Source organism: Diadema antillarum, unplaced genomic scaffold, assembly GCF_040938485.1.
Source record: "Diadema antillarum isolate AM-2024a unplaced genomic scaffold, OU_Dant_1.0 seq00000041_RagTag, whole genome shotgun sequence".
Taxonomy (NCBI): domain Eukaryota; kingdom Metazoa; phylum Echinodermata; class Echinoidea; order Diadematoida; family Diadematidae; genus Diadema; species Diadema antillarum.
This window is the reverse complement of record NW_027271153.1, coordinates 2546220-2572887: the sequence shown is the minus strand read 5'-3', so window position 1 is coordinate 2572887 and position 26668 is coordinate 2546220. Positions and strand designations below refer to the sequence as shown.

At 38.6% G+C, this 26668-nt stretch overlaps 1 protein-coding gene across 1 annotated transcript in view; it reads right to left on the bottom strand.

Annotated features, from left to right (window-relative positions):
• Window positions 1-26668, bottom strand: part of LOC139725457 (apolipoprotein(a)-like) — a 69746-nt gene that overhangs the window by 41112 nt on the left and 1966 nt on the right. The window contains exons 2-12 of the mRNA XM_071636532.1: window positions 17050-17095; window positions 16021-16236; window positions 12490-12631; window positions 11501-11694; window positions 7326-7550; window positions 5792-6094; window positions 3854-4120; window positions 3263-3508; window positions 2519-2659; window positions 1833-2054; window positions 66-203 (exon numbers count right to left, since the gene is read on the bottom strand). Coding sequence (XP_071492633.1) covers window positions 66-203; window positions 1833-2054; window positions 2519-2659; window positions 3263-3508; window positions 3854-4120; window positions 5792-6094; window positions 7326-7550; window positions 11501-11694; window positions 12490-12631; window positions 16021-16236; window positions 17050-17095 — 2140 coding nt within the window. The remainder of the gene's footprint in view (window positions 1-65; window positions 204-1832; window positions 2055-2518; window positions 2660-3262; window positions 3509-3853; window positions 4121-5791; window positions 6095-7325; window positions 7551-11500; window positions 11695-12489; window positions 12632-16020; window positions 16237-17049; window positions 17096-26668) is intronic.

The window sequence follows — 26668 nt, the reverse complement described above, 5'->3', positions numbered from 1 at the left end:
AATCACGATAAAGCGTTGTTTATGACAGAACTCGAACTGTACTGTAGATATTTCAAAATACGTACGTGTTCTGGAGCAGCTGCCACGAGCAAAGTTCGAATTGGGATTTCCGTCCACTGCAAGTCTTGCATGAGGAATGAATGACCCGCTCATATAATCTGAGCTCTGGAAAGCTGGCTTGCCCCTTGATATGGGAACTGGGACTGAGGGTGCAAAAATGATTGACGAGAATATTAACGAGAAGCAGTTAGAATGACATCTGCATACCAAGAAACTACACTGATTTGTTAACGCTCTTATTCTTTAATGTCTCTTTTGTTTCTCCTCCTTGTTGCTGGTCTCCGAGCCTGAGGAAGGATTTGCTTGTTCAACGCTTAATGCATTGCATGAAATAAAACTATAAAAATCCTTCAGGAAATGATCACATACTTCAATACTCTGGCACCCTCAGAATCCTGATACAAGCAAAATATTCCATTTCCATCCATATGAGGTGAGGGGCTTTGGAGTAAAACATTTACTGACAGACTTTAGTAAAGATGTGAGCACTAATAGGATAGGGAAAATAGGAGATGGTAGAGGTGACTTCCTGTGAGTAACTAAAGAGGAACCGAGACACAGCTTTGTCAGGGTGAGACCCAGGAGGTACTGAACTTTGAAAATACTCAACATTTCCCAAAAGATATCTACGTAAAAAAAAGTAAAACTCGCTGTATATGAGTAGTGCTGTTTTGTTAAAATTCAGGTGAAAAGAAGAAGGTTCCAGTTAAAGCTTTACAAAAACAGTTTGTTCGTACTAAAATGTATGTAAAATGATCATCATCAATTTGACCCTCGTATAAGCATATTTTTCTGTGTTGCTTAAATGTTCAGCACTTGGAAACATTTTGTATGAAGCACATTATTATTGTTGATTAGTGTTAATATCATTTTTAGTTAAAAATAGGTGGCTTCTCTGCAAAAACTTCTCACCACAGTTTCTGTCCAATTTGAACCGAAAGGCCTGCCAAGGGAAACTATAAAAGTGGTGGTTATCTCGCCACCAAAGCTGTGCAGTTTATGACATGGAAATGATCGCCACAACACCATGCACAGGGAACGGCTGTGTGATTTTAGTGTTCACAACTTGATTGGCTCTCATCACTCATTTTACATAATTGATTGTCCAGTCTTGTGCAGGTAAAAATTGATCCACATCTCAGTAAAGTTCTTGTAAATTCTCTGAGTGAATAATTATGCACATGAACATACATTGGTAAAGTTCTTTCATTAGATTTTTGGCAGTGGTTGCACGGCTTGACAAAAGCTACAAGACACATGACTAGAACACAGGTAAAATTTTGCCATTTCAGAATCTGTATGCATACATTTCATAATACACATGATTCATAGATGAGTTGGTAGACTTTGGAAATGCCAATGGTCTAAAATCTCAGTATTTGACTGTGGGCTACTTTGTACCTCAGGTTTAAACCCATATCAGGACAGTTCCCCCCCCCCCCCCCCCCCCCCCCCCCCCCCCCCGGGACAAGTACTCCCTGGCTAAATACCACTTAGTGATAGGGTTAGGTTGTGGGTTAGAATTTGGGGTATGGTTAAGGATTCGGTTTAGGGTTAGGGTCAGACAAAGGGTCTGGGCTAATTGTCATTGGGTTAATTGTCCTAGAACCGTTTAAACCAATTCAAAAATATGTCAAATCTGCAAATCACAATTATGAATACAAGCATCACAAAAATATACAGCAAAAATTGCCCCACTGACAAACAGCTTTAAAAAGAAAACCCATGAATTCATCATGCATATTTCGCTTTATCTTTTTGTCTTGGGATACCATTGGGCTCCTGAGTGGCTACAGGTGGTGGGACATATGTCGTGGTAGGCTCTGTGGTGGTCGTTGGCCGTCGAGTGGTGGTGGTGCTCGTGGCAGCCGTGGCACAGACCGAAATGTTGCAGTACATCCAGCCAGTGATGGCAGAGGTACCAGGGCTGCTGTGGTAGCACCAGGGCCGAGCGTCCTGGTCGGGATTGCGGCAGAAGTTATGGTTTCCAATCCCTACGGAAATAACAACAAAGAAAGAGTGACCACTGAAAAGAGTGCTCTGGTGTTAGAAATATTTGAATCATGGGCTCATTTGTGTTTGCTTGATTTTCTTCAAAACATCCACGTTCAACTCCAAAGATTCAAGTAAACTGCATGGCCTTCAATGATGTTGCCATTACATCAACCACATAAGTTGCTGTCACTCTACATCCATAAAGGCAATAATGTTAGCAATCAGGCAATATCACTCCCCTAATAAATTGCCTGGGAATATAAAATATCTGACAAAAGCACAACATGAAATTTAAGCTTAATTATGTATTTATTTTGGAGCAAGCGCCATGAGCGCCTGACTTGGCGGATACCGGCGCTATACAAGACTTCATCATTATTATTATAAAATTATTATTACAACATCTGTATAGTTTCCATGAGGAGTGGACAACCAAAAATTTCAAACCCTCTTCTTTACGTACCACCATTTGGATAGCTCTGGGGCGTTACTCCGACATTCTGGTTGGCTGCTGCTATCCAGTTGGCGCACTGGTGGCCTCCCTGAGTAGTGAAAGAGAAGCCTCGATAGTCCTCCCCATTGCTCGTGTAACAATTAGGGGTGGCTGTGAGGGGAGGAGGGGGTTGTAAAAGCGATTTAGGTTGTTACCAGACTTGGAAATCCATCAGAACACACTGAAAAGTTTCATGTTAACACCGCAATACTTACAAATATATTCACATAAAACCCACCATTTCTATAATGTCACTATAAGCAAAGTGTCCCTAATATGCCAATATTTAATTAAACGATACGCAATTTATGCAGAACTTTTATATATAGTTCCTATACCACTAATTCTACAAGTATCTGTGACATCTATCAACTGATTTCAATTCTGATGTCATTTCAATTTCTATAGAATTAGATACTATATCTGATTGACAGAGGCACAAGTTATGTACTCCATATACTACGCACATAATCAAAGCAAATATATTTTTGTATGATGTTTAATTCATACCACTTTCAATGACTGAAATTTCACTCTCTCAATTGAGGTGGTCACATGCAAGCCGAGGCAAAGAAACAAAAACAGAAACAACACAAAGAAATGCAATGACAAATAATTTTGTATTACCACAAAACATATACAGCACATAGGTTTTATGGTCTGATGTGACCATTTTTTAAAAATTCTTTTTTAATGATCAAAAGGAGCACATACCTGGACCACGCCGGGAAAAGAAGTCATAGGGATTGTTCGGGAAGTCGCTCCGTATGCTTACGTCCGCTGTGGTCTTGTCACTCAGCCAGCAGCGATTGGATTGGCGCGCAAAGTCAAAGGAGGCACAGGCCCACGACGCCATTAGGCACTGCTCCGCGCACTCTTCCATAGAAACGGCGGAGAGGGCTTGGACATTGTTGCCCGGCAATGCCGAGTTCGGTGTTATGTCGAAGAGCGAGAGAGGACCTAGAGTACAGATGCAAATACAAGCAAAATGCCAGAGGCAAGCCATACAAAATTTTGTTCAAGTGCATCTATATATGTACAATGCTATCCTGCTCAGTTTGTTCGATTCAATTCTCATTTGAATAGATTTCACTGATGTGTCATATTCATCTTTTAGTGTGGTACAGCTGCTGTGGTTTTGTTACAGAGTAGATTTAGAGGAGATAAACATAGATATTCCATCCCACTCTGACATAAAAACTATAAAAAAGAATCTGAAACGAAAGTAACCAACACAAAAGCCTCCATGTTTCCCTAACATATCAATGGATGAGGCGGGGCTGGATTCAAATCTGGAAAACTCACCTATATCGATGCGTTCATAGAAGTCAAACTGTGTATTGCTGGGGAACTGTAAATTTTCGTCCCTGGAGTTGACGGAGGCCATGAAGCACTGGTTGTTCTCCTTGTTGAAGTCGAACGAGCGGCATACAAACGACCTTTCGTCGAGGCAGCTCTGGGCACACTGCTCGACAGTGGTGGAGGTGAGAGTGCCCTCGTTGTTGCCCGGGAGATACCCTCCTCTGAAGATCGCATAACTGGAGAGGGCATCCGTCTGGGGGGCCTGCGTAACTAAACAGCGTTAGGATTCACATGAAGATGATGTGTATTTGCACATTATGAAATAATATGCAGTTTACTTGTGACTGTGCCACTAAACGCAAACAGATTTTTTGAGATTTCACGATTCTTTTTTTTTTTTTCTGAGAGAGAGCCAGCATAATTCATCATTAACCTGTAAATAGTCAGTACATATTTAATAAGATACAGGGGTACAATGCATTGCAGTCTGCTGTCTATTCTTATTCTTTGTGCTTGTCCTTGTTGGTGATATTCTGCTCCAGTGCCATGAGAGTGATGAGGATGTTTAAAACATCAAAACAAGGAGGTACTTGCATAATAATTTAATTTTTCCTGGACTACTACTTGTATTACCCTAGCTCTAATGCATGGCATTTCCCTAACAAATACAAATCAAAATGAAGAGCATTCTGCAAGAAAATAGCTTAGATGTACGTGCATTAAATTCATGCAACTTGTGATTCCTTCCACAGTTTACTCACATCTTCATGCAACCATTACTGTAACCTGTATTCTATAACTGTGCATTCCACAGTATTAAATGACTATAATAATCCGAATGAATAAGAACGATTCTGAACATTGGAAATGAGGATATAAATATGATAAAAAGACAACGCACCAATGAGCATGCAAGACAATACATTGATCACGTCTCCTTAAGTACATGTAGCATTTATATACAAAAGAAGCATGCAAAATATCACTATGCATGCATACATACATACAATGTAGATAATATACAATGTACGTAAGTTTGCAACATCTGATTGACGCTTCTAGTACATATGTGACGGCAGGTGTAGCACTTCCTTTTAGACAGCCGTATTGTAGCCTAAATTTCCAACTCATTCACACTCAAAAAAAAAAGGGGGAAAGAAAAAAGAGAAAAAAATCAACTTGTTTACATATGAAAATGTGAGTGAATAATTGTGAGAGTGTTTTATACATACGATACGTGTTTGTGTATTGGAATATGAGAACCTTAACTGATAGATCCTGATTAAAAAGTTACATCATTTACATGTGTCTCCTGGTGTAGTGCAAGAGTTGCCCATGTAAACAGGAATAGCGGCTGCTGCGTAACATGCAGTGTAAGTTCACTAATCTACAGACATCGATACAATCTACAGTCATCGATACGAATAGGACACGAGAATAACATTGCAGACATTTTGTGAGCTCTCTCTACCTGATGGAAAGAGTGGACACTATGAAACCAAAGTCTTGGTACATTGAGCAGCGGACCATGCAGAGCTTCGAGAAGTACCAACAGTTTACGCAGTTCTCCTGTTGGACCAGAAATTTTCGCCAGAAACAACTCAAGCAACTGGGGAGGAAGTTTTGTACAGCTTTCAAAGTCTCAACCATATGCAGCCTCAGATCCTCATGGTGAGAAAGCCTCATTATTGGAGTCTCATATAAGGCAGCTCTCTTACAGCAGAAAGGCTGTCATCATTAAAAGCAAAGACAGTTTGGTTATCAAGTCACTTTCGGTCAAGCATTAGACCCCAGTGATTAGTAGACACAGAACATGCAAGCAAACATGCTAGTGCTCTTCGCTCGGGTATATATATGCCACGATTGCTACTCTACACTCTGTGCCAAGGTGCAACTATACGTCACAGAGCAACAAATGTCTTTGGGAGCAACGATAAGAACCTTGTGCTGCAGGTTGTGGTGCTGCTGCATTGCAACTGGCCTGCGGGTCCCCGACACTGCAATACTCGCGAATAACCAAGGGATTCATTGTGTAGCACCACGGTCGCAAGTACCTCCCCGGGTTCCGGCAATAATTGTGGTTGCCCAGCACATTCGGGTGGCGATCCGGTGTGTATTCATGTTTATGCGGTGTCTGGGCATTCCAGTTCTGACAGAGCCGCCCAGATTCCGTTTCAGAGACGGTTCCACGGTAGTCTTGGCCATTTGTTGAGGTGTAACACTCGGGATTGATACTTCTGATCCCTACACAATGATACAATCAAATTCAACAAACCTTCAGCAAATGATTAAAGGACAAGTCCACCTTCATATACATAAGGATTGCGAGAATGCAGTGATATTTAGTAGAACACATCAGTGAAAGTTTGAAGAAAATTGGACAATCCGTTCAAAAGTTACGAATACTTTAAGTATCTGCACAGTCACTGCTGGAAGAGAAAACCACTACAGTGTATGATGTCACATGCGTACAACTATATAAGGAAAATAAAAAGAGAATTTCACAAAACTTTACTTTTTGAATAAAGTGCACATTTCTTCGACTTGCTACTGACGTATGTTTAGGGTAATATTATTCCCCCTGCCTTCTGAAAGAGGGAAGTCGAGTGTTCTTTTGCTGCGCGAGAAAAATGGAAATATGTTGAATTTTCTTTAATCTTTCTTTATATCATCGTACTCATGTGACATCACAAGCTATAGTAGTCTTTTCATCCAGCCGTGACTGAGCAGAAACTTCAAAAATTCATAACTTTTTTACTAACAGATTGTTCGATTTTGCTCAAACTCTCACTGATGTGTTCTAATATTGCTGCATTCACTCAACCCATATGTCTATGAAGGTCAACTTGTCCTTTAACTTGATCAACACAGTGTTTTCTCTTTCTTTGGACACAATCTGTAAGTGCCACCTGCCTTCAACAATTAATACTTTGTGAAATAATGCACAAATATACTATACACTTGGTCAAAATGGAAGATATCTTCAAAACAAGCATTTCTATTGACCTCAGTACTGATATGATTAGCATTAAGACCTTTTTGTACGATTTGTGCAGCTGTTAGGCTGATCCATCCTTTGTTCTCTGTAATTTCTCTCCACTAGTGCTGCTACTCATCTTTTATATAGATATTTCTTTATGATCCTTGCCTTTGCCTTGACACATTAAACTTGCTTCCCTCAGTCTGTAAAGGTACTCCTGCTATAGTACCAGTTCACCTTCTTGTAGCCATCAACAGGGGCTGAGGCTAGAGTTTGCTCTTCAAGCAGGGTCACAAACATGGCCACTGGCCATCCTTCTGGATACCGATATGAACAGTTTGTTGCACTTTGAGAGAAAGGCTACTCCATGGCAAGGAACTTCACTAATATGAAGAAGTTGCCATTTCCCCTCCTCCCCACAAAAAAAGGCAACAGAAAAAACAACAACAACCAAAATTGTACAATGGACTATCTTGCCCTAAATCTTGAAGTTACCCTGTGATCCACTTGTAGCTGCACTATCTGATCCAGCTGAGTCGGAGGGACTGGATTCCGAGTCTTGGCTCCATTCATCTGTTGTTGATTCCGCGGTGTCTGAGCTGGATTCCGGTAGTGGTGGTCCCAGCAGATCCCGCAGCCAGTGTGGCAAGCTATCGAGATTGACGCGCACCACCACGCCGGGCGAATTCGGTGGAGGTACCAGCCCTGCAGACCTTGCAACTACAGGTACGATGTTGTACAGAGCAAAACTTGCTGGGTCTGTTTTTGAGATGCACCACTCCACCCAAAAAAGCTTGGGAACTCAGTGGATGCTTTGCCAACCATCCACGTGATGATTGACGCGCTATAAGAAGCAAACTTGCAAACACTGGTGCATCTATCAGAAATGTGCATCACTGTATTGTAGCTGCACCTACTGCAATTAATTGCGCCACATACAATACGTATTTCTTTTGTCCACAAACATACCTTGGCATCTATATGGCAAGAACTGCACGCAGGCTGTTAAATTCTGTGGCATGCCGCAGGAACCAAGAAACACAGGCCAACATTTGTCAGATCATGACTACACTCAGGGCATTCCATAGGATACTTTCTTCTACAAGGTAAGCCAAAATAATCTATTTGGACGACGGCCATTTACTTGCAGGGAGTTTTGGGACCACTTAAGGGTTACTCTGATAAGAAAGAGTAGAATTTAACATGCACAACAGTCCTATCCTTACAGGGAAATTTTGGACCACTATAAAGCTAGTCTAAAAAGAAAGAGTTAATTTCACATGCACAACAGTACTTTAAAAAAAAATCTGATAAAAATTAGGGAAGTTATGAAATTGTGAAATTTTGCTCATTTTGCTACACAGTTCTGGAATATTTGATAATGAATGAATATGCATATGAGTGAGTTACCATGTTATCTCTTCACAATTTTCCATTGATTGTGAACTCAAAACTGCCAAAAATTCAATATTTCAGTTATAAAGTGTAAAACACAATATCATTTCTGGATGAATAACTTGATCTGTCGGTATAGGATTTACGACTGGGACATAATTGCATTCAAATTTCAAAAAAAATAATGGAAATTTTAAGATTTTGCATTCACACTACATGGCAAGTTGTGAGGCAATGGCATCAATAACTCATTCACTAGCATAATCATGTTGACTGTAAGAGTCAACTACAGCTACATAACATCCTAATTCTAATCAGATTTTGATCCATGGCGGCATCATCAACTCACTCATTTGCATATTCGTATTTAACTGTTAGAGAAATGTTTTTGTGAAAATTAGGAAAACTTCACAACTAAACTTCAACTTCTAATCTGATTTTGATTCATGGCATCATCAACTCACTCATTTCCATTTCATATTTGATTGTAAGAGAAATGTTTTGTGAAAATTAGAGAAACTTCACAACTGCATACTTCCTAAATTTTAATCTGTTTCATGGCATCCTCAGCTCACTCAACTGAATATCCATATTGGCTGTTCGAGAATTTTTTTTTTTTTCTTCATGAGCAAAGCTTCACAATTATATGACTCCCTTAATTTTATCTGAAATTTGATCAAATTTTCACTTACGGTATGTGCAAGTAAAATATCATTCTTTCTTCTCAGACGAAATTCTAACTGGTCCGAAATTTGCCATTAAAGCTGGCAAGTGCCTACTCATTCAATCTGCTCAACAATTCTGGTGGTTCAGCCTGGCAGGCACAAAAATGGGTCTGTAGCACCCTCCCGCATCTCCATAGAAATCAATCAAAATCACACTCTGTGTCGGAGCCAGACAAATTGCTTTCATGCTCTAGTGACTGACAAAGTGCTCTGTCAATTGAGAAAAATCATCCATTATATTATTCCAAGTGCAGACACAAAAGCCTTGTTTAATATCAGTAATAAGAAACGACATTCCCTATGACATTGTACACAAAGCACAATAACATGCACTCTTTTTCTTTTCTTTTTTTCTTTGTATGCAGAGCCACTTGACTAAGTTGTTCACTGTTGCAATAACCTCATTTCCCTTAGATAAATGGTATATATAAGGCCCCAGTAATGGGAGATCACTTTCAAATTGGGTAATGCCAGCATCAAAAAGTAATGACATACATATGATAGAAAGAATGAAGGGGGGGGGGGGGGGGGGAGATAGAACAAATGGACCACTTTTGAAATGACTGCCTGTTTGGTTGCACATACACTATTGCATTGTGGTGATCCATGGAAAAAAACCATGAAAACTCTTCTGTAAATACGGACGAGTTGTATAGATTGGGAAGTTTGGGAAATCTAAATAATAGGGTACTACAACTATACCACTACTCACTTCACTTTCATGGGCTTTTGCACATGAGAGCAAAACTGATCAATCAGAAAAAGCCACCAATTAACTAAAAGTAATGCTCTTAAAAGCATTGGTCCTTGCACCTCTTACTGTTTTCTGATAATCACAGACATAATTACATTGTGTGGTAAAACTCATATCATGAAAATTCTGTATGATAAAACAATACACTGATGTGTGACATGTTTTCTCCCCCTCCCCCCCCCCCCAAAAAAAAAAAAATCAACTTTGTCCACTTAGTTGAAGAATTTTTCTGTCACAAGCTCTTCAGTTACAGCATCTTTTCTTTCTTCCACTCAAAGAACTCCATCTGTTTTTGTAGATTGTTTTAGTAGATCTATATTGATATCAAAGATACAACTGTACACTTCCTCTAAATATATGAAGGGTGTCGAAGTCAAGGTTCGAGGTTGGGCAGATTTTGCAGAGGAGTTGATCCTTCTTAATGGTAGCTAAATAATTTACTGTCCAACTTAGCAAACATTTCCATGCATTAATGCTGTATCATATTAATTTGTACTTTGTGGTAGTATCTACAGTACTATCTAGAGTTTTTTTGACAGGGTCAGGAACGATGCACTGTAATTTCACATGTGGGACCAAACGAGGTATACAGGAAAACAAACATTATGTGGATGTTTTCAGGGAACAGTTGGTTTCCTTCCTTTTTTCTGCCCCCCCCCCCCCCCCACAAACAACCCCCCCCCCAAAAAAAAAAAAAAAAACAAATAAAGAAAGAGCAAGAAACATAAAGGATATAGAGGACACAAATTTCAAAAAGACTTCCATCAGTAAGCCTCAGTGCTTTTAGCAATTCTTTTAAATACCATTCAGTGACTAAAAGAACCTCACACAAAACTACAATGCCGTCACATAATTTGCTTTTGATGTTTGCATCACAAGACAGTTCATGGCTCCCATGAACTGCAGGGAGAGAATGCCAATTGTTAAATGGCTGCGATCAAACTTGCATTCAAGGTCTCCCTCCATCAGAATTGCAGGAAAGGCTTTGGTTTGGTAGGGAAAGTTAGTCTGAACTTGGTTAGGAGGGAAACTAGACAGGGTGAATACAGTTTTCAGGGGTATATGCACACCATGATCGAGCTGAATAGAATAGAAAATAAAGAGTGTTGCACAGTCACAGAAAGAGAGAGAGAGAGAGGGCTGAAGTCTGATCAAGCACAAGACAAAAATGTGTTACTTTTAGAAACAGGTGTGTGAGAGTAAAAGTCTGAAAAATCTGAAACCTATGAAAAAAAGGGTCGGAAGTGCATTAAATTGTAAATACTTCAATGCATAGGAAATGAAAAAAAAAGTATGTAAAATGGGTTTTTGGTGTAATAAAAAAAAGTCTGAAATCTGACTAAACTCTGAACTCTCACATCCTTGTAGAAGATGATTTTACGAAATACTGTATAGTAACAGTGATCACTATCACATATACGCAAATTAGATGGAATAATGATGCCATACCTTACAGTTCTTCCACTGGTGGATAAATGAATCACTTATTTAATTTCTATTTTTGGTTAACATTCTAGCACCTACATTTGCCTCTGTAAAGAAAATCATCTTTCCCACTCACAGCCTACTGCAATGTGAGTTGTGATTAATGTTTGTCTGTTTGTTTTCTCTTCAGGAAGATATTTATATGAACAGACAATTTAACAAGTAAATGCTAGACCTGTTAAGAGATGATATTGCATCAGTGATGACTAATATATCAAATTGACCATATTCTGGCATTGGCCAGGAAAGCATGTTCATATAACCAGCAATTTCTGCAACTTATAGTTCTGCTGGCAACACAAATTTCTCACCTCTGTTTGCAGAAGGTGGTTCTGGATTACATTTTACTCCAGCAACCTCCCACTGGAAGCAGTCATGTCTGGCGGAGTGGCTGCAAAGACTAAGGCCAGCTTCCATCCCACTGCAGTTGACATCGTCCATGGCAAACCCATTTCTGTTGTAGCCAAAGGACTGCACAGCGGATCTGTACGCCTCCCTTGCATCACTTCACAGGTAAAATGATCGAGGACATGCAGAGAAATGACCAGTCATGCAATTCATGGATAAATGATGATATAATTGATCAAATATTGAGCACAGAAAAAAAGTCATCACTTTAAAAATCTTCACTTCTATAAATCAGTTTGTTTTGCCAAAAAATGTCATAAAATTTCATAAAAGCAGAAATAATTTCACTGTTGAGAATTGTTAAGCAGTCTTAAAAAAAACAACACCACATAAAAGAACAGAATATTTCTGGATGCCTTTTGAAGATTTGACTGAAGATATTACTATGGTTTAAAAGACACACACAACATTGCATGAGACCCAAGTTGGGGAAAAACTACTTGTAAAACGAAAAAAAAAAAACCCAACTAAACCACCAGGTGATGAAATTTTTGGCTGATATGACTCTGTTCATTTTGTAACAATGATATTCAGAAAGTATGTAGGCTACACCAACTGCATTAAGGTACAAGCCTGCTCTAACACTTTCTGACCATTTTCATCACACTTAGAAATTATACTGATGAAAAGCACAGCACACTGTATGACACAACATTTCACATGCAGCAGACAGAAATTAAACTTTTTCTTTAAAGTGTTACTGTTAAAGGCATCGTAACGGCATCCCAATCATCAAAGCATAATTATCCTCATCTTTATTATCAACATTATTGAACTGTCACCGCAAATATTTTGGGGGTCTTTATCCTTTGCCACAATGCAAATTTAGCAATCCTTGAACCCAGCCAGAATAGAATTCTATCAATAGCATTATAATACTTTTAATGCTTACCCGTATCCCAGCTGTCGACACACAACGTTTGCATCACTGATATCCCACTCGTCATCACACACTCCGTACCAGTCACCATCGACCTGCACCTCAACTCTCCCCTCCAGCGGTGAATCGCCTCCTTGCAGCCTCACCGGCAAAGCTGGTTCGGTTTCAGACAAAATATCAAACATGCATTACTATCGATCGTATTGTTCAATGTTTGGCCAATGGTTCATGATTTCTTGGGAAGCATCGCTGCAGATGACTAGACAGAAACTTACTAAACCTATTCTCAAATTAATGTATTTAGTGGACTACCATTTGTATAGGCCTACCCCATTTCCTAGAATCCTGTCATGAGCATGCACTGTGATATCAATAGTGTCATTCCTGTTTATTCCTTGGTGATGACATCAAACAACTTGGTTGATAAAAGTTTAGAGCCTTGCACCTCAAGTGTGCCTGAAATCCTATTTGCACATTATGATGTATATACTCTATAGATTTACCATAAATTCAGCAACTTTTATATTAATGTAGAGATATGTGGGGAGGGCATCACCCAATCGCACTACTGTGGGCTTTTTCTCACAGTCCCATTGTTGTGACTGTCATCACCATCATTGCCACACATGCTGTATACTCAGACATGGGGTGATTTCAACTATTGGTGTATAGTTCGGATCTGACCTCAGCGGCTTTATTTCTGTAACCGAAGTTACATATTCACCTGATCTATCAAAGTGTCACAAGGTATTTCAAACTTCGAAGATGGTACAACTCTGTCACTTCAACTCTGTCACTGACTGATGATGAGCAGTAGCTCATCATCATTTTCAGAACATTTTCTTCCCCTATATACTGTAGGTCTGTCCTTGGTGAGATCTAAATTTCAACTCCTCCGATCCTCCCACTCCCAAAAAGCTAACCTCCACAGCTAAGAACAGGAACCCCAAATCCAATGTCTCCCACAATTTCCCAACTTAAACACAAATGCAATTAAAAGATCATTCCAGGTGGCCAACTTAATTCCCTGACAAAATATCTTATACTGCTATTAAGCTCCTTGGCTGTGTATACAGAAAAGGCACATTGCACAAAGAGCTATTCCCCCTTCCTTGTTATCTACCATAGTTAATCCTTCTAATGTTCTATAGTCCCAACTCAACTGCCCACCAAAATAAAATCCAAACAAAGTGCAGCTCAAGTAAACAGTAACAACAATAACTGCACTTTAAGTGCAATCTCTAGTTTCCTGTACTGGTTTAATACACCTTAATCAAAAATTCCAATTAACAACATATCTCACACTGTATCCCTCACCAAATGTGAATTACTTCATTAAAGTGGCTTGTTTTTAGTCTTATTTATAGCAATATATAGCAATAATAATGGTAGCCTAAATCTTATTGGATGATCTACATAGTTGACAAATGCAGAACAAATTGCAAACAGAGCAATGCCGTCATGTAGGGCCTAATGATCAGCTCTACTGGCAATGTTTCTTTAAAATCTATCTCCACTTAAAAACTCAAATGATTGATTGCATTTTACACCGATAAGGGATCATAATGTGTGAATGCCAAGTGACATTTCTGAAAGATGTTTTACTTTTAAAGTGCCAACTAGAAACTCGAAAACAAGGATCTAAATATGTTAGTTGGTTAGAGTCTATATCGTATAGACAACTCTATGTTTACGGGGGGGGGGGGGGGGGGGAGGAATCCAGGAATTAAAACAAGCTCTCTTCCCTTACTAACGTTAGATCTACAGTAAAATTGTCACAATCATCAGCATCTGGGGAATAGATCTAAATATAGATGATCTCTACTAGTAACTAAATTCAAATTCCTGATATTCTTCCGTTGAGATGTTTTCATTGCAACTGATTGACAAATTGCCCTACATCGACGTAAATAAGCACTGAATTGCTCAGTGTTTTACGTCGATGTAGGTCTAGGGCAATTTGTCAATCAGTTGCAATAGTAGACCTAACTAAATGCATATAAAAACCACACATACAATTTTTCCACTTTAGACACTAACGTTATACAGACCGTGGTTTTTTTTACAAGGTTAAACTTTCAGTTTCTACCAAATGAACCCGGCACTTTTGATAAATCAAAGAAAGTTGTAACTGTGTACAAGGAGCGCTCCGAGGTTAAGAAAGTCGGCGCTTAGATACATCCATGGTAATTGGTATACTGTACACTGATTCAGCTATCAACAAAATTGAAAAACAATCGTTTTTCAGCCCAACCCAACTAGTAGAAAGTTTATGATGGAGGTACTGCTCGCCTATTCCTCATGTAGCGTCACCTATCACTTATCGGGTTTACCAGTACTTAGTGGTCTACTAGACCTATATGAATAACCATGTCTAACATATTACACCTCTCTGTACCTCCATAGTTGGACTTGTTGGACCAACAAACACGACCAGATGGATGTCTGGACCGTAAAACCATGGCAATAGCGATATAAAATAGGTTGACAATAACGTAACAACTTACATTATATTAGGAGGGAGATCTAGACCTGCCTTATGAACCAGAAACAAACAATGTTTGTAACATTGTTTGTAACATGTAACGTTCTGGGTGCTCTGATCTGGACTTGACTGGCAGAACGGTTCGCAGATGTGCAGGCCGCGCCGGCAAACTAGCGAGGGGGCTAGGAGCGTCTTTACAAGGTGATGATGCTCGGATCGCTCTGCCGCACGCATGCATCCATGCAGACGACAAGTTACTAGTAGTAGAATTTTAGGTCAAGCAATTTAAAGATTATGGTATGCTGTATGTGTCATCAATGGTCTTCTAACCTCCACACGAAAATGACAATTTTGCAAACGTTTCTATGCAGCCATCAATATACGGAATACAATGAGTGTCAAAGAAATTTGATTCTAAATTTTGATACAAATTTTGAAGTGGATTCTTGAAACATCGTATAAAACAAATTCGGAAACCATTGGCGTACCATATTGTCAGAAAACCGAAGAAATGGAAAGGAGGGCTCGACAGGCCACCTGCCCGATCTCGTGTGGACGAAAATGTGAATGAATTCGTAATGAATGAATGAATGAATGAATGAAATGAATGAATGAAATGAATGAAAGAATGAATATGAATGAATGAATGAATGAATGAATGAATGAATGAATGAATGAATGAATGAATATGAATGAATGAATGAATGAATGAATATGAATGAATGTGAATGAATATGAATGAATGAATGAATGGATGAATGAATGAATGAATGAATGAATGAATGAATGAATGGATGCATGAATGAATGAATGAATGAATGAATGAATATGAATGAATGAACGGATGGATGAATGAATATGACGGTATAATGAAAATGATATACCGGTAAATAAGTAGTCGACGATGATGAAGGTGATGATGATAAGCAGTGATGACTCATGAATAATGATAAATGATAATAATATTTTGTAATGATCCTAATAACTAATGATGATAATAAAAGTTATATATACTAAGAATAACAGTTTTATAATGATAATGGACGTCGCTTTATCACCTGTACTGGTCGCTCTCTGACCACTACTAGATGTGTGGAATGAAGCAGAGAAAGAGACGGGTATGTGAAGACGGGACGGTATCTCGTTGAGGAACGCTTGGACCTCGTCTTCGACATCACTGGACAACGACGAGATCACCTCATCTGAGTCATCGTCGGTGTCGCGCTTCGGCCGACTGACCGTTGACTCGATTTCAACGACGTCAAATTTGCTAGCTGGAAAAGTATTGTATACACAGAACGAAGAAAACACATAACAAGTCATCATACATGTATAATCAGAAATGATCACCAAAATATGCTAATGTAAGGGCCTACTTGTATATATACGACATAACATCACACTTTAAATCGTCATTCGTAACATTGCATTACATGCCTACTGTTTTATCAATATTTTTGTCCAGCGTTAGGTAAAGCAGTGGTTCTGATGCTACTGGCCATATCAAAGTCGAGAAGAGGTGTCGTGTATATAATAATGATGATAATAGTAATAACAACAGTGGCTACTTGTATAGCGCACAGGTCCACCTTCAGTGCTCATAGCAATTCAAACATGAAATGATAGATATGTTCAAGCATGACAACAGAGAAGAAAATGGCAAACAACAAACAAACACATACTAGATAAAGAATACAATTAATAGGCGTACGTTTGGAACAGCTGTCACACCTGTAGTATGATTTCTCTTTATTATTATTTTATTAAACAGTAGGCCTCCATGAACAACATTCTTTTGAAGACTTACGTAAGAAACTGTTAAAATCTTACTTGTCTCGTGACAATAATAGTCCTTTGAAAAGTCGAAATCCAGACGGTGATCTAGATCACCATATATCAATTTAAATCATTACTAATTTTGTCATCACAGTCAGCTTACTTCTTGCGTAAAACTTCTAACAGTCGGTCAGGCGGACAGAAAGACAACAGATCAACAGACAACCAACAAAAACCTTATCCTCTTTGCTGGAGGTTATCATATTGATAGTAATTTCTAGAAGGGTGATGGATGGATGGACTCGCCTTACCGTAAGGTGGAGCGTGTATCTTCTTACTTGCTCCTGATATTGAAATCTGAGGAGAGAATAAAAAGAGAGCCAACATTTACCAAACAGTCAGTTTGTTGATGCATACAACAATATCAAGGATTAAAAAAAAAACAGCGAGAACTTCTCATATTGACGTTGTTATAGGCTGCATAATGGTAACAGTTTCCCATCATCATCACCACCAACACCATTACCACTTAGGTCTATCATCTCTTCAATTCAATTCAAAATGATTTTATTTCCACATATAAAGTAATACAAAGTAATATCGCTTACATGAGTACTGATATTTTAAGGAACTTTAAATCACTTAAGTTTCAACAAAACGTACATGAATACAATACTATAATGATATCAACTTCGGTTTGGATAAATAAACAAGTGAGTAATACAATCTTAATTTGTAACTCTACATGGAAAAGAGAAATTCACAAAGAAAAGCATAGCTTGTAAAATTTGTGAATTGCTCTGGAAGGTGAGGGCATCTCAAGATCCGTCAAGGACTCCGATAAAAACTTTTCTCAGATAAAAGATAAAATCTTTCTCATCCTCCTCCTCGTCACCATCATCATCATCATCATCATCATCGTCGTCGTCGTCATCATCATCATCATCATCGATCATGGCCATTATCATTCTTATGATATAAACTTCATCATCAACACATTACTTGTCATTGACGTTGTCAGCATTACCATCTATTCATTCTCCTATTACAATCTTCACTTTTAAGTGGGTCTTAACCAATCATGATCGCGGTATAGGTCTATAGCCAGGGTCATTGTGTGTTTTCCTTTTTGTCTTTTTATATTTCTTTTTTAAAGAAAGTAAGCAACAACACAACCACAGATCGCGTTATTGCATATGCCATCTCAAGTAGTTCTTATTTACGTTGTACTTGTAAATACATACACATGACCTATACGGAGAGCAAAATACAAGCAAAGATTTTAAATAGAGATTTCTGGACATGATTATGTACAAAGGACGCAGCATGTAATAAAGACTACAATTAACATTACATGCACATGCACAAGTACATGTATATGGCCTACATATATATTGCATTCAAGAACACTCTTTTCGATCCGTATATCGTTGTACAGTTATACGTCATTGCAGCTGTCAGCGCTGTTGAATAGTATTGTAACGCATGTATCTGAGCAGTTTTTAAAATATGAATGATGCATTAGGCCTTCTGGGGATGTAGCAATGTACACTGAAAACAGAGATAGTTATTTTTTATTGATGAATTGGTGTGAATGCACACAGCTTATAATATGGAACTCTTACATGGGAGTTCTCGTTGTACATGACATTGTAGCTAAAGAGTACAGTGTGTTATGTAAGAATCGGACATAGTAAACCCTCTTACTGTCCCTTGATATTTTCTACATCGAATCTATTAAGCCTCCGTAGTTTAGTATAATAGGCCTATATACCAAATGGCAGTAAAGAGCGCAAAAGTTATAATATACTGGTTTCGTGTTCATTGTGTTGTGCAGTCTTGCGTTCAGGTACAGGTAGTCCGTGCCTGTGTGAAGGTGAACCGGAAATGCTGGATTCGTGTTTTCCAGGTCTTGCCGGATATCGGGCAGCGAGCAGCAGGTAGTCGGATCTTACAATATCCGATCTGACCGAACACGCTAGCCGGTGTCAGTTATCTTTCCTTTGTTCATGCGCCTTACCTCTTCAGTCTGGATTTATGTCAAGCACATTTCTATACGACAAGGGTATACGCAATGTGTCTTAAAGTAGGCCGACACATACACCCAAAATTGTCCAAGCAGTCTTACAGTGACATAATTACCACTGTTTTTTGTTTTTGTTTTTTCATTGGGAAAGTCATCCATTTAGGCTAAATGAAAACACAAGATGCAGTCTTATAAAATCTCGAAGTGTGGAAGATGGCGTCAAAAATTCAACATTGTGTGAAATGGCAACATAGAAGAACATTGAAGAATGAAGAGTGTTTATTATTCAGAGCAAAACTTATTGTATATAATGTATATAGTATATCATATTATAGGTTCTATGATTAATCCGGAGATGAGTCTATACAAAAACTCCAAATTGCGGTATATCAGGTGTGTGAAAGTGATATGAAATCTGCAAATAAATGTTATTTGCAGAATTTATATCGGTTTGACATACCTGATTTACCGCTATTCGAGGTCATTTTTTTTTCAGTGTTCAAAATGATGGTGTCAGTGGCTGAATCGAAAGTACAGAGTGAATCACTGTAATGGAAAATGAGAGAAAGTGAAAAAGAAAAGAATGGATGAAGCGAGACATACACGAGTTAATGTATACAGGTATAGGTACGTGTACTATTAATGCATAATAGCGTTACTCAAGATTCACTCAACAATGATGTCATATCATCGGTAACATATACGTGTGCTTTACCTTTTTATAAGTGTTATGTTGACAAGGGTGGTCCTGAAAAGTTTAAATGAATGGTGTTGTTTTTTTATCTACATACCAAGCATTTGCATTTTATATCCACGGTTTAGTTTATTCTACCCGTATAGTAAACACCGATAGGCCTATAGTCATAGGAATGAATGAACACAGCGTCATTGTATTGAGGCATGTCTACACAGATTACTATAATTTTGCCACATCCAGGCCTGTTTTTTTTCTTTCTTTCTTTTATTTTTGCTTCAAATGCAATTAAGACTTTGAAAAAAAAGTCCACATTATAGACGTGTATTTGAAGAAATCAAGCAAGAAATCAAATATTGCAACGAGAGAAGGACTCGGAGAGCGCAAACCTGGAACCGCTAAGCATGAAATATTAGGGCCTATGCTGAAAATGGCCACACTTCCCAATCCTTCCAACAATGTCTAAAATACGGAGCACTGCCAGCTGACTGCCAAAACTTAATCATCTGTTCCTTGTGTCTGTATTGACACAAGGAACATTTGACAAGTTCTAGTTTTTCTTTCTTTTAAGATGAGTTCTATGACTGTTGTGATACTATCCTACATGAAATATATCATTTTGACGTTTGTAATATTCATGTGTATTGTTTTGAAAAAGAATAGAATGAAAATAAAAAAAGAGGATTGAATAAATGCAGGAATATCACCTTTATAAAATTTCATCCCCATCCGTCGATAATATTTTGATATTTATATTGCCGAAAAACAACAACAAACAAACAAAGACAGGAAAAAACAACAAAACAAAAACAAAACAAAACAAGGTCGCCAAAGGCACAACCCCCTTATGTTTGTTGGGGGTTCTTTCGTGAAGTGCACGCTATAGCTTTAGTCGGCATGAAGTATACAATGTTGAAACTTGCATAATTATGTCTATATAGGAGCTTTGAGTATGTGATAGGACCAAAAGGTGAGAGTACAACGTATTGAAACTATATAGCAATCACTGTTTATCAAAAGACGAGAAGGCAGCTTGTGGCGCCTTTTACGAGTCTCAATTGGTCGTCCTTATTCTGCATTTCTGGTTCTGAACGAGGCACCTTGTTGAGTTTGTTTGTGGTTGTCCTTTTATTTAAAGAGATGGTACAGTATCGGTGGAGATGAGGAATGGGCTTTTGACTTTTTGTGGGATATCAAGAAACCACTCGTGAAATAGTACAGAACATACAATTCTAAGAGAAATTCAAAGTTTGTTTGATGGAAATCGGTTTTGGAATGGCTGAGATATCCAAAAACAATATAAAACAAAGCGATCGCAATAAAAGGTGTTCCCACCTTCTTATTCGGATTGCTCTGTTTTGGGTATCTCAGCCATTTCAAAACCAATTTTCATCAAATAAACGTTGAATTCCTCTTAGAATTACATGCTCTTTCATATATCATAAGAGGTTTCTCATTATCTCACCCAAAAATGTTAGAAACCTGAAGTTAGGTCTCAACCAAAACTATACGATCCCTTTAAGCTATACCTCTTCGTCCTTTTCTTACGCTTCTGCTTACATACAACGTAAGTCCCCCCCCCCCCCCCCCCCACACACACACACCCACATCACATCGAATGAGATGGTAGATAACCCCTGGTATATGGCTGGAAAAGTTATTTGCTTGTTACGTCAACAAGCCTGCTTCGATTAATCGAAGGCCACTGCAGGTTTTCGGTATGGTCCGTTTCCTGATGATGCGATGGAGGAAAGGAAACAATAACATATAAAAGATTAATGCACTCAATGCAAGCATAAACGAACAAGTTCAACAAAAAAGTAGGTGAGATGACAAATTTGGCATAAGTATGATGGGGAACGGAAATGCGGTACGTTTGCGTAAACCATGACGGTGTTTCTTGTTAGGGTTTAAAAAGTACAACCAACAACAATCACATTTTATTGGGGGGGGGGGGGGGGGCGGTTCTACCAATGAACAACACCGCTGCCTGCAAGCATCTGAAGCCAGTTATCTCGGACTATAGAACCTTCGTAACAAAGAACTTTCGGAATCACGGGAATAACGAACCTTAATATTTCGTTTTCAGATTAGCGCACCTTCGGAATGACGAACCTCTTTTCATTTTCCAACTAACTAACCTTTCTAGAATAAAGAACATTATTTCACTTTCTGATAAATGAAACCTGTAGGAAAAACGAAGCTTCGGAACAACGAATTTATTCCGCACCTTCATTTAATACGATTAAAACGAATTAATATTCCAGTGAATATTGCCATTCGCACGAATAACGAATAGATTTATTCTAGAGATGGCATGATTTAGCAACTTTCCTCATCGACAGATTTTCGCTGATACCGTCTTCGATTAGAACACATTTCATCTCAGCCTGTTTTGTCTGATTTATACGGAAGTTCTTTTATTTCTAATGTCAATCCGTTTGGCGAAGGATATAAACGTGCATAAACACCACTTCGAGTCCGCGAAGTGATCAAAGGACTACGGGCAATTTGTCAAGAAAACGAGTGCTTTAATCATTCAAGTTTATACGTGTGTCGTCTTTCTCCATTGTTTTTCTGTTTGTTTGTCAATACGGCTACATGCAATTGACGAACCATAGTTAGGGTTCTTGAAGACACTTTTGAACATTCTTTTCCTCTACTGCCATTTCTTCTTCTACTTCTTCTTTAATTTTTTTCTTCTTCAGTATTATTCAATCAATTCTCTTCCTCCTCATCTTCTTTTCCTCCTTCTCCATCTTGTTCTCTTTCTTCCTGTTTTATTATTTTTGTTAATGAACTCCTTTTCGTCAACCTCATCTTGTATGTTCATCATCATTTTTTCTCATCCTTTTTTTTTTCAACCACTGCCTCTCATCCACTTCTTTACCTTTTATTTCGTTCTTGCTAATTATTCATTGACAGGGTTCTGTGAGGTCATGGAACACACTCATAACTCCCAAACATACCCCACAATGGGCATGTAACATCAATGTCCTCCCATCTCTAAGAAGGGAGTAATACTACTTTTTGTATATAACACGAATGACTGCTACCGCAGTATTTTCCCTGAGGTGATTTGGCGTGGAGTCGTTCAGTGGTACATGTTTCGTTGCATTCAGATAACTTTTCAGTGTAATCGCACATGTCAAGGACATGCCTCTTTGTTTGCGTTATCATTGAAAAAAACAAACGAACAACAACAACAACACATTCCTGAATCTACGTGATTGTGTACTCTCCTTTGTATGCTAATAACTAATATAGTCCAAGGTTGGATGATTGGTAAATGACTGTGACACACATATAAACTACGTACACAAAGTATAAAGCATAAATGCACAGTCATTGTCGCGTTTATTGGATGGGGGGGGGGGGGGGGGGCTGGCTTGGACCCCTCACCTTTTTTTTGCACCCGCACAAAAGAATACATGGAGTGTCACCACCTTGACTCCCCCCCCCCCCCCACGTTTTGACACCCCTGGGGGGCATTTCATGAAGGAACTTGTCAGATAAAATGTCCGACAAGTCAATTATATCCGACAAGTTCAGAGAAATCAGCCAATCAGACATAAGAATTTCTCAAAACTTGTCGGATATAATTGACTTGTCAGATATTTTATCCGACAAGTTCCTTCATGAAATGCCCCCCTGGAGTGGCAGTAGTGGCTGTTACTTGTCAGCTGAAGAAACTCGGAGGTGGAATGAGAAAGATGTGCTGAAGACCCTTTTCACCCTTGTCAAGCTAAAGAAATTTAGCTCATGAAACCCGGAAGTAGTCCCCCACCTGCCACTTTTGAAAATGTGGCGCCGGCCATGGGAATAATGATGCGTTGTGAAATTGGTGGCCAATTAATAAAAGCCACAAATATGCCTGCATGCTGAACCCAGGGTTCAGGTGTGCGTTTGCGAGCATGTGCGTGAGAACGATTAAAGTGTGTGTGTGTGGGGGGGGGGGGGGGGCGCTAGGTTCACAGTTACGGAGGTGAGTGAGGGGATGTAGCGGAGATGAATAAGAGGACATCCCTATTACGTCACAATCTCACCATCTCCACGCCTTCCGTTGCAAGGGGCTTCGTGCCTGGATGGACCTGTGGGGTCACAAGCCAACTTGCGGAAAAGTAAAGTGACACTTATTGGTGAGACAAGTATAATATACCTGTGTAGGCGCTTGTTCCATGTCATTTAGTTTCATATCATATTTAATCTTTAATGAATACAGTGAAAGCAGACAAACAGAATGCTAGATAACAAATCAAGATCAGAGTTTAGAAAGTCAAAGGGTTGCAAAGTTTCCCATATTTCTACAAATCAGTGGTATCAGTGGTGGCCACAATGATGGCAGAGACTATGACATTTCAAATCACGCACTAAGGCAGTGTTAGCTTCTGTGCATAGTTCTTTACTATCTTTCTATTTTGACATGATTTTGACGTGAAATCGATTGGAATAAGACGTATCCTTATTCCTCTCCATTCCGAAGAATGTAAATCACCAAATGTCTTTCATTTAGATATGCTAAATTAATTAGATATGCTAAATTAATTGCAAAAATGGCATGTGGAATTCAGCGATCCAGCAATGACAACGGTGCACGGGGATTAGATGTAATCAAAACTTAAATCCGCAACCCTTGTGCAGATTGTCCGGATTGTCCGATTTTTCTCATACGTCAGTGATGATTGTATTCTTCTAATATTTCTGCATTACTGAATCCACGTAATCAATATTTGAGGTGTATATTTCCGTGAAGACTCTCTTTATATTGATTTGATATTGTTTCTTTTTCCTATCTGGAGGTATGAAAGATGAAACTGCCTAAGTTACAGAGAGGGAAAAAGATTTTCATCAGCTTATAGCCCGGCAAAGTTTGGTGTAGGCAACGACCATTGATTATATTGCCAATGGGATTAAGGTTACTTCCAAATCTGGTACCTCACATTCAAACCGTGGCGGTCTTACTGAGATGATCACACAAGCATTACTACTTGATGTCCTGCAAAATAGGTATATATACCTATGCTTACACAACCCGAGTTCACAAAAAGCTATCATGACATAACACATCCATGCGTGACTAGCGTCGGTAAAGATAATACAGTTAATGTGATTGCTTACTGCTTTTACAACTTGTTTTAGAGTCTCCACAATGTAATCTAATTCTTATTTTACCGGTAATCAACGTCGTAAAGCAAACGCTGATCCCGTTTCCCCTCAAAGCTCTTTTTGACTTCCCGTCTCTATATAACAAAGCCAGTGATAACGACCTTTTGAACAACGACTGACATTCAGCATTAAAGATATAGTATAGTTTTGGCTGAGATAGGGCTTCGGTTTCCAACATTTTCATTTATCTTTTTTTATGATGATTTTTTTTTTAGATAATGAGAAAACCTCTTATGAAATAATGAAAGAGCATATAGCAACGGAGGAATTCAAGAATTTTATGATAATTGGTTTTGAAATGGCTGAGATATTTGAAACAAAGCAATATATGGGATCCACCTTTTGTTACAGGATCTCTTTGTTTTACTTTGTTTTTGCACATCTCAGACATTTCAAAGCAAATTTTCATCAAAATAACTTTGGATTCCACTTTAACATTTGATAAAGTGATTTAAAGTAACTAAAGTGTCAAAAGCATTAAAAAGTTAAAAGCCGAATCCTAACCTCAATTAATACTCTATACCATCCCTTTAAAGATACTGATGTCTCTCCACAAGGAAGTAGTCCTTTCTTCCTATAAGTATCTCGAGTCTATACTGTAAAACGGGCATTTTCGCGTGCATGAAATTTCAGCGAATTTCGCGAGAAGCCAAGATTCAAGAAATCAAAGTTCTTGCCTACACTTTGCATGGAATGCCAGCTCCAATTCGCGAAAATTTCATGCAGCGAATATTTCTGGTTTTACAGTATGTATAGGGCTTATGCGCGTGGGTGCATGAGGGGGTCAAATTTAAAGAGAAACGGATTCATTGGAAGTTTACAGGAATATTGCTTGGTGCAAATTGCTATACTTTGGCAGAAGGCAGAAAGTGAAAAAAAAAAGATTGTGAAATGTATGTGTTTCGTTCATTTTTACTCAAAAACTGTGACGAAATCAAAGTTAGTTTTCATCAATATTAGCGGAAGAAAGCAAACAATCTCATACAGAGATTTGTCGAAGTATATACAGTCAAACCTCCCTTAGAGGCCACCTGTCTATAGCGGCCACTAAAAAATCCCCCCCCCCCCGGAGGGAAAAGCCCTGTTAAAGACCCTGTGTTTAGCGACCACCTGTCTAACGCGGCCAGCGGCCACAAAGTTTGTTTCCCGCAGTAGATTTTAACCTGTCTATAGCGGCCACAGCCCCGATGATCGTGGAGCCGTAGCAGAGCCAATAATTCAGGGTGTTTTTTCCTTTGTAGCTGTGTCAGTTATTCCTAGGCAACGTTCAGTGATCGCCATCACTGCATTCATAACTCATTCAGTTATAACACTGCACGACTGTACAAATGCTAATGTACAACAATTTCATAAATACCGGCATTGCTCAATGCATGAAGCACACGTGTGCAAACGTATGTACATGTATGTGTAAGTTGACGTGTGCAACGATGGTACATGTACAATCATGTAGGCAATGCACACAAAGTTGGATAACCTGTCTATAGCGGCCACCTGTCTATAACGGTCACCTTTTCCATTTCCCTTTGATGGTCGCTATAGGCAGGTTTGACTGTATATGTTTCTTATTATGTAGGCCTCCTAAATGATTATATTCCAGAGCTTTATACAGTAATTACAAAATCCCCCCTTGTATTTTGTTTACAAAGAGTTGGGCTGTGAGCGCTACTTTACATATACAACGAACGCTTCCCTTTAAGTAAACCACCATCACAGGAGTACACCAGCACTTCCACTTTAATCATTTCATTTTTCATTTATTTATTTTCATACTTCTCGTACATGAATGTAACATCAGAAATAATAATACAGGTTCTTTTACCTTATAAACAATTTGCAAAAAAAGCGAACAATATACATCGTAATATCACATCGATTGAAATTGATAATAATCGTCAATGAAAGACAAAGCAATGCAAACAAACATTTTCCCATTTAACGATCATTCTGATAGACCCGAAGGCTTTGCTTTGAGATTTGATAAAGCCTATACTATAGATTTGTGTTCGTTTCAATAACCGCACTGACAACTGAACTTTTTCAG